General features: G+C 47.6%; 2 protein-coding genes across 4 annotated transcripts in view; one reads left to right on the top strand and one right to left on the bottom strand.

The window, feature by feature from the left end:
• Nucleotides 1-2,528, bottom strand: part of DAP3 (death associated protein 3) — a 35,162-nt gene extending 32,634 nt beyond the window's left edge. For 2 of the 3 annotated variants that reach the window (XM_017509951.2, XM_017509954.2), the window contains exon 1: nucleotides 2,123-2,528. The gene's annotated coding sequence lies outside the window, so the exon portion shown is untranslated. The remainder of the gene's footprint in view (nucleotides 1-2,122) is intronic. The other variant, XM_017509950.2, reaches the window with a different exon arrangement.
• Nucleotides 2,529-2,701: 173 nt separating this feature from the next.
• The window catches only part of YY1AP1 (YY1 associated protein 1), a 24,052-nt gene continuing 18,350 nt past the window's right edge, over nucleotides 2,702-8,403 (top strand). Inside the window, 6 exon segments of the mRNA XM_017509948.2 lie at nucleotides 2,702-2,931; nucleotides 2,933-3,044; nucleotides 3,047-3,097; nucleotides 3,099-3,201; nucleotides 3,204-3,272; nucleotides 7,629-7,669. Of these exon segments, the coding sequence (XP_017365437.2) occupies nucleotides 2,732-2,931; nucleotides 2,933-3,044; nucleotides 3,047-3,097; nucleotides 3,099-3,201; nucleotides 3,204-3,272; nucleotides 7,629-7,669 (576 nt within the window). The 5' untranslated portion in view covers nucleotides 2,702-2,731.

Genomic DNA, 8,403 nt, shown 5'->3' with positions numbered 1-8,403 from the left:
GGTGAAACCCCATCTCTACTGAAAATACAAAAATTAGCCAAGCGTGTTGGCAGGCACCTGTGATCTCAGCTACTTGGGAGGCTGAGGCACAAGAATCGCTGGAACCCAGGAGACAGAGGTTACAAGGAGCTGAGATAGCGCCACTGCACTCCAGCCTGGGCAATAAGGCGAGACTCAGTCTAAAATTAAAAATAAAAAAAATATTAGCAGGATGTGGTGGCATGTGCCTGTAGTCCTAGCTGCTCAGGAAGCTGAAGTGGGAAGATCACTTGAGCCAAGGAGCTTGAGGATGCAGTGAGCCAGAACTGCACCACTGCCTTCCAGCCTGGGCAACAGAGTGAGGTCCTGTCTCAAAGCAAGCAAACAACAAAAAAAGTAAACCTACAGTAGAGTTGCAAAGGTAGTACAAAGTGCTTTCTTAAAATTTTTATTCAGCTTTCCTTAATGTTACACATATATAACCATAGTACAATTTTCAAAATTAAGAAATTAAAGCTGGTACAATACTATTTACTAAACTGCAGACTTTATTTGGATTTCCTCAGCTTTTCTGCTAATTTCTTTTTTTTGAGATAGGGTCTCGCTCTATCACCTAGGCTGCAGTATGACTGCATGATCTCAGCTCACTGCAACCTCTGCCTTGATCCTCCTGCTTCAGGCTCCCAAGTAGCTCAGACTACAAGCATGTGCCACAACACCTGTCTAATTTTTGTGTCTTTTGTAGAGATGGGGTTTCACCATGTTGCTCAGGCTGGTCTCAAACTCCTGGGCTCAGGCAATCCACCCTCTGCCTCTCAAACTGCTGGGATTATAGGTGTGAGCTATTGTACCCACCTAATGTCTTCTTTCTGTTACAGGACCCAGTAGAAAGTTCCACATCTGGAAATCTTTTTCTTTCTTTATATCTATCACTGACATATTACCTACTCTTTAAAGATTTTGCAAAAGGCATAAATTTGAAAATTATATCCTCACTAATCTAATTCAAGTCATTGATACAACTATTTAACAGGATAGAGTTACCTTAGTGTAGCCTAGATCAGTGGCTCTCAACCATAACTGCATGTTAGAATCACCTGAGTAAGGCCGGGCGCGGTGGCTCAAGCCTGTAATCCCAGCACTTTGGGAGGCCGAGGCGGGTGGATCACGAGGTCAAGAAATCGAGACCATCCTGGTCAACATGGTGAAACCCCGTCTCTACTAAAAATACAAAAATTAGCTGGGCATGATGGTGCGTGCCTGTAGTCCCAGCTACTCAGGAGGCTGAGGCCGGAGAATTGCTTGAACCCAGGAGGCGGAGGTTGCGGTGAGCCGCGATCGTGCCATTGCACTCCAGTCTGGGCAACAACAGCGAAACTCCGTCTCAAAAAAAAAAAAAAAAAAAAAAAAAAAAAAAAAAAATCCCTTTAATATTTTTTTTTTTTTTTTTTTTTTTTTTTTTTTTTATAAAAAATTTTTTTTTTTTTTTTTTTTTTTTTTTTTTTTTTTTTTGGGATGGAGTCTCGTTCCGTCGCCAGGCTGGAGTGCAGTGGCACGATCTCGGCTCTCTGCAACCTCTACCTCCGGGTTCAAACTATTCTGCTGCCTCAGCCTCTCGAATAGCTGCGACTACAGGCACGCGCCACCATACCCAGCTAATTTTTGTATTTTTAGTAGAGACGGGGTTTCACCACGTTGGCCAGGAGGGTCGCGAACTCCTGACCTCGTGACCTGCCCGCCTCGGCCTCCCAAAGTGATGGGATAACAGGCGTGAGCCACTGTGCACGGCCTTGGACTTGCCTCATCTTTATGTATACTTTTTGACAAGGAACTAAGAAAAATAACTTGGAGGAAGACAAGGGAGACTGAGTCCAGAACTAAAATGAGAAGCACATGGTTCCTTCATCCTCTATCACCATCAGGCTAAAGAGACTGAGGAAGTATCATATATGAGGAGTGCGTCAAGAGCAAACAAACATCATCGCAAATGGGATGTGAAAATCGAGAAATCTGAGCCAGGTTAACAACAACAAAAAGCAGACCACCACGCCAAACTTCCTCGGGTCCCATCCCAGGTTGGCAACTCAGCGTCCGGGAGGAATCCCCCGAAAAGCGCGCCGGCCCTACTGGCCTCATTCCCTACCTCCTGGAGGTTCGGAGTCCCGCTCCTTTCCCTCGGCGGTACAACCCCCGTGCCGGTACGGACACCGTCCCTCACCGTGAGTAGCGGACGAGTTCTAACGAGACGACCGGCACACACCGACCGAGGCAGCCTCCAAAGCCACAGTCGAAGAAGGCTCTAGTCGTCCGGCAGGAAACGACTCAACGCGCAGCCGCCGCGGCCTCCAACCGCCGGCCGGCAGAGGGGCGCTAGGCAGCCTGGATCCGCTCGCCGCGGTCAGGAGGAGGAGGAGCAGGAGGAAGCGAGCCGCATCGTCGCGGCGACAAGCCCAGGGAGATAGGTTGTCGTGAGGCTCAACCCGCCACCCTGGCAATGCCAGTCAAACGGCAAGTCCCGACTCGCTTTGCCTGTCCCTCTCCTGCCCCTGCAGCCGACAGGAATGGAGCAATCCCGCGAGGGGAATTGTGGGAGGCTCACGCACTAGGGTTGGAGGATGCTGGGGTCCGGCGGCGGTTGGTGGCCTTGGGGGCGGGGTAGGGTGGAGGAGAGAGGAGGTGGAGGAGCTGGAGGAGGTACAGACTCGGACAGCTGAAGGTACGCTTGAGGGCCTGTGCGGGTTTGTGGGACCGCATGAGGAGGTGTCCCTGGGTGGGCGCCTACCTTCTGGCTGGCGCGCGGGGCGGCCGAAGGTGGTGGTTGGTGGGAGCAGCCAGCGACGAGCCGGGAGACACCCGTACGCGTGCGGGCAGGCGTGCGCGCTACGCAGCCAGAGTCGGGCGGAGTGGGGGACGGTGGGGAAGAACGCGAGGAGGGAGGAGTGGGAGGTGGGGGGGCGCGAGGCGCCCTTCGCTCCCTCCCTCCGGAGGAGCTGCCGCCGCCGCTGCCGCCGCTCTGCTGCCGCCGCCGCCGCCGCTCCCGCCGCCATTTTGGGTTCGCTTTGCGGAGGGGGAGACGATCCCAGTCTCGGTTGCGGGACCCGCCTCCCCTCAGTTTGCCCCCTTTAGCCCTCCACCTTTCCCTTCTCCTCTCTCGCATTTCCGCCAGTCCGCTCACCCGCCGGCCGCCTCCTGACAAGCGGGAGGAATCCGCCGTGGACCCAGGAGCCTGGCGGCCACCCCCTCTTCCCCACTTCCCTGCACTCTCATCGCTCTCGGCCTGGGCCTCCGACACGGTGAGTAGAACGGTTTGGGCAGGCCTTGGGGCCTAAGCACTCTCTCAGCGATGGAATCCTGGGCTTCCTGGGAGCCACTGTCATCTCGCGGACCTGGACCTCCGGGAGAGCAGTGGTGAAGATGGGGGAAGGGAGAGCAGGGAGGGGGTTCCTGAGCCTACCGGGAAGTCCCTCCAGGCGGGGTGAAGGGGTGTCCCTGACAGACGGACTCCCGGCTCCGGGGAGGGGGCTGGAAAGTAAGCGAGTGGAGGCGGAGTCGCTGTGCCCCTGACGGGTTAGTTTGTGTTTGTAGGCATGATCGGAGCCTCCCGCATAGTCCAGTTTGTGTGTGTTTAAAGGATAAGCGTGTTCGAGGACACGATCTTGAGAGGGGAGTTGACCTGTACGACAAGGTCTGTGGTGTCCCTGCCGCGTTGAACGGTGTGTAGGAACGACGGGATGATCTCAGTGTTTCGAGTTTAATAAATGTCGCTGGTTAGTTTGTACATGGAAAGAGATGTTTTTGATCTAGAGGACAGATGGTCTGTTGGTATGTAGCGGCTGTGTTTGAGTGTGTGTGCGAGGATGGAAAGTGTTTCCGGAAGAGTTTGCCTTTGTTTGTATAAGTGTAATGGCGATAAGTTAGCTTATTTCTTGAATAAATGTTGGGAGATTCCTTGCAGGTTGATATGTGTGTGTATTTTAGGGATTGGGAGCCCTTAGTTACTTGTTGGGAAAGAGCGGTAATGGCAGTGTTCTAAACAGCATGTGTCTGTGGGGTCAGGGAGGGGAGAAAGTAGTCAGTAGTGGTCTGAAGAATAGTTTGTGTCCACTGGCGTGGTGGCTCTCACCTAATCCCAGCACTTTGGGAGGCTGAGGTGGGGGGATTTCGTGAACCCAGGAGTTGGACTAGCTTGGGCAACATAGTGAAACCTTGTTTCTACAAAAAAAGTAAAAAATTAGCCGGCCATTGTGGTGCATACCTGTATAGTTCCAGCTCTTTGGGAGGCTGAGGCAGGATGATCGCTGGAGCCCAGGAGGCAGAGGTTGCAGTGAGTTGAAATCAGGCCACTGCACTCCAGCCTGGTGACAGAGCAAGACTCTGTTTCAAAAAAAATTTTTTTAAAGAGGGGAATAATGATAGGCGACAGATAGAGGGAGTAGCCAGGGACCAGATAACATAGGGACTTAAAGACGACTAGATATCTAGTTTTGTATTTTAGGTTTTATAGGAAGCAGGGAAGTGACTTGATCTAATATATACACTTTGAAAAACAAGAATGAGGCAATCACGTTGACCAGTTAAGACGCTATTGTGATAGTTGAGGCACGATCCAATTGGAGGGTTGAACCTAGAGTGTACTGGTAGGTGGATTTGGGATACATTTTGAAGGTAGCGGAGATAATAACTTGCTGATGGTTTGGATGTGGGATCAGAGTAAAAGAGGAGTCCTGGATGACTTCAGTGATGGCCTGAGCAGTTGGATGCTTTTTTCTTTGATGTGGAACACTGGGAGAAGCAAATTGTAGGCAGTAGAGAAATTAGGAATTTGGTTTGAATATACAGTTATCCCTTGGTATCTGTGAGGGTTTGGTTCCCCTGAGGATACCAAAATCCATGAATACTCCAGTCCCTTATATAAGATGTAGACTATTTGCATGTAATCTATGCATATCCTTTTGAATACTTAAAATTTTTTTTTTTTTTTTTTTTTTTTTTTTTTTTTTTTTTAGGTAGGGTCTGCTCTGTCATCCAGGCTGGAGTGCAGTGGCATGGTCATAGCTCACTGCAACCTCAAACACCTGAGGTAAAGAAAGCTGTTTTCCCACTCAGCCTCCTGAGTAGATGGGTACAGATTCACAACACCATATTCAGCCAATTTTTCTTTGTTTTTGAAGAAATGGAATCTCACTTTGTTGCCCAGGCTGGTCTTGAACTCCCTCTTTGTATACATTTTTAAAAACATTTTTGCTGAGATGGAATCTTGCTCTGTCGCCCTAGTTGGAGTGCAGTGGTGCAATCTCAACTCCCTGCAATCTCCGCCTCTTTGGTTCAAGTGATTCTCATGTGTCAGCCTCCCAAGTAGCTGAGAGTACAGTCGTGTTCCATCATGCTTGTCAAATTTTGTTTTGTTTTGTTTTTTTAGATGGAATTTCGCTCTTGTTGCTCAGACTAGAGTACAGTGGTGTGATCTCAGCTCACTGCAACCTCCGCCTCCCAAGTTCAAGTGATTCTCCTGCCTCAGCCTCCTGAGTAGCTGGGATTACAGGTGTGTGCTCCCACACCCGGCTAATTTTTATATTTTTAGTAGAGATGGGTTTTCACCATGTTGGCTGGGTGGGTCTCAAACTCCTGACCTCAGGTGATCCACCCATCTCAGCCTCCTGAGTAGCTGGGACTCCAGAAACATACCACCACACCTGGCTAATTTTTTTGTTTGTTTGTTTAGTAGAGATGAGGTTTCGCTATGTTGGTCAGGCTGGTCTCAAACGCCTGACCTCAAATGATCAGCCTTCCAGAGTGCTGGGATTACAGGTGATTACAGGCGTGACCCACCACATCTGGCCTGTTGGATATTTTTTACGTTGGGAAAAATTTATCCAGATCGCTAGGACTAAAAGAATCTTTTGATAATTTTAGGTCTAATCCCATCCTGGCCGAAAACTTTAACATGTTCTAACTAGTCAAGATGTAGAGACAAACATAAAATGGTTGTTGAACAAATATATTTTTATCTTCTAAATAAAATAGCTTTGTGTGTCAGAGATCAGAACGCTCATTTTACCTGATACTAAGAACCAGAATGCTGGGTGGCTAGAATGGTCATTACCTTCCTAGATACCCATTGTAGAAGAACACATAGGTAAAACAAATAAATAAAAGTTTAAAAAATGAGGTAAAAATTTGAAGCTCTTTACCCATTAACATGATAATCATTTCGGCTTTGAAAATTTACAGAATGAGAGTGAGAACTCAGAACAAAGATCTCTGAGGAAATAAAAAAAAAGATCAAGCTGCCTCCTAATTTTTCATTTAGTCTGTCATTGGGCATTTTCAAACTATATTTAGAGATTCTGATCTTCATCTGGAGACTTAATGAGTCGTGTAATATCTTGAATACACGTATAAGATCTTGCTAGGTGTGGTGGGTCACATCTGTAATCCCACACTTTGGGAGTATGAGGTGGGAGGATCGTTGGAGCCCAGGAGTTTGAGACCAGCCTGGGCAACATAGCAAGTCCCTATCTCTATTTTAAAAAAAAAAAAATCCTAAATGTAGAACTTAAATTTTTCCTCATATGTTCCATCCAGTTGCTTTGAGAAAATATAATTTTGAATTTTCCATCAATTGGATTTGCAGTCCCTTTCAGCTTTACGTCATCTACAGATTTGTTCTCTGGGTCTTCTAAGTCCCTGGTGGAGTTCTTGAATAGTTCAGGTCCAAAGACAGGGTCCTGTGAAACACTGTTGGAAGCTTGTCCCTCTCTCTTTTTTTTTTTTTTTCTTTTTTGGAGACAGTGTCTTGCTCTGTCACCCAAGCTGAAATGATACAGTGACACAGTCTCAGCTCACTGTAACTTCTGCCTCTTGGACCCGAGAGATTGTCTCACCTCAGCCTCTCGAGTATCGGGGACTATAGGTATGTACCACCAAGCCCAGCTAAATTTTTTTGTAGATATGTTGACATTTTTCCCAGGCTGGGAGACTTGTCTCTTGATTCCATTCAGTACTGTGTAGGTTTGGATAGGCCCTCTAATCGTAAAATCATCTAGCTCACATTTTCTCCTTGTCTTCTTCCTATTAGAATGTAAGCTTCCTGAGAACAGAACTAACTCTCGCTCTCTCTCTCTCTCTCTCTCATTCTCTCATATATCCCAAGCGTCTGAAATGGATTGAAGCATAGTTAGTATAGTTAGTGCTCAATAAATGTTTTTGAATAAACGAATTAAGGATAGCTGGGTGTGGTGGCTCATGCCTGTAACCCCAGCACTTTGGGAAGCCAAGGCAGGTGGGTATTGGAGCTCAGGAATTCAAGACCAGCTTGGGCAACATGGGGAAAGAGATGGTTCTACAAACTACAGAAGAATTAGTCAGGTGTGGTAGCACACCCCTGTGGTCCCAGCTGCTTGGAGGGCTGAAGTGGGAGGATCGCTTGAGCCTGGGAGGCAGAGATTGCAGTGAGCCGAGATCAAAGCCACTGCCCTCCATCTTGGGTAACAGAGCGAGACCCTGTCTCAAAAACGAAAAGAAGGATAGATGTGAAGAATTTGTCAGATGCCTTGTTGAAAGTATCATGCATTATATTCATGGAATTCTTGCTTATTATAAAATGAATCTGATTTATACTGACAACATACTGTTTGGCTTTTTTGCAGAAGAGGAAGCAAATGAGCTGATGGAAGAGCTGTTTCACATTGTGAGTAATGAAGCTCAAGTAGGAACATGGGATTGTAAGTTGGTTCTCCAACAAAATGTGTCCTTTGGTCTCTGTGAGGCTCCCTTTAGAAGAGGAGAGTCTGACCAAACCAATTCTCCTTTTAGTCTACCTGGGAAAGACTATAACAACAAGGGAAATTTGCTACCTCAGAGACTCTCGATTATCCAACGTGTAGGTTATTCTTATTAAAATTTTCCTTGAAGCTTATTTTTTAGGCATAGTCTCACTCTGTCACCCAGGCTCTGGAGAGTACAGTGGTGAAATGTCAGCTCACAGCAGCCTCAACCTCCTGGGCTCAGGTGATCCTCCCATCTAAGCCTCCTGAGTAGCTGGGACTACAAGCCAGGCCAATTCTTTTATGTTTTGTAGAGACAGGGTCTCATCATATTCTGGAACTCATGGGCTCAAGTCTTCCTGCCTGAACCTCCCAAAGTCTGGGATTATACATGTGAGCCAGCACATCTGGCCCCTTAAAACTTTTGATGGCTTCCCCTACTATCATTTGGTGTGTCCTTACAGGTTACCAACTAGTTTTAAACGATTTTGCATATAAGTAATTATCTTTGCCATAAATTGGTCTCAAAAGATATTTCTGGGCCGGGCGCGGTGGCTCAAGCCTGTAATCCCAGCACTGTGGGAGGCCGAGGCGGGTGGATCACAAGGTCAAGAGATCGAGACCATCCTGGTCAACATGGTGAAACCCCGTCTCTACT

This window comes from Cebus imitator, unplaced genomic scaffold (genome assembly GCF_001604975.1).
Source record: "Cebus imitator isolate Cc_AM_T3 unplaced genomic scaffold, Cebus_imitator-1.0 Scaffold427, whole genome shotgun sequence".
NCBI classification, from domain to species: domain Eukaryota; kingdom Metazoa; phylum Chordata; class Mammalia; order Primates; family Cebidae; genus Cebus; species Cebus imitator.
Note: the sequence above shows the minus strand (reverse complement) of the source record. Positions and strands in the feature narration are given on the sequence as shown.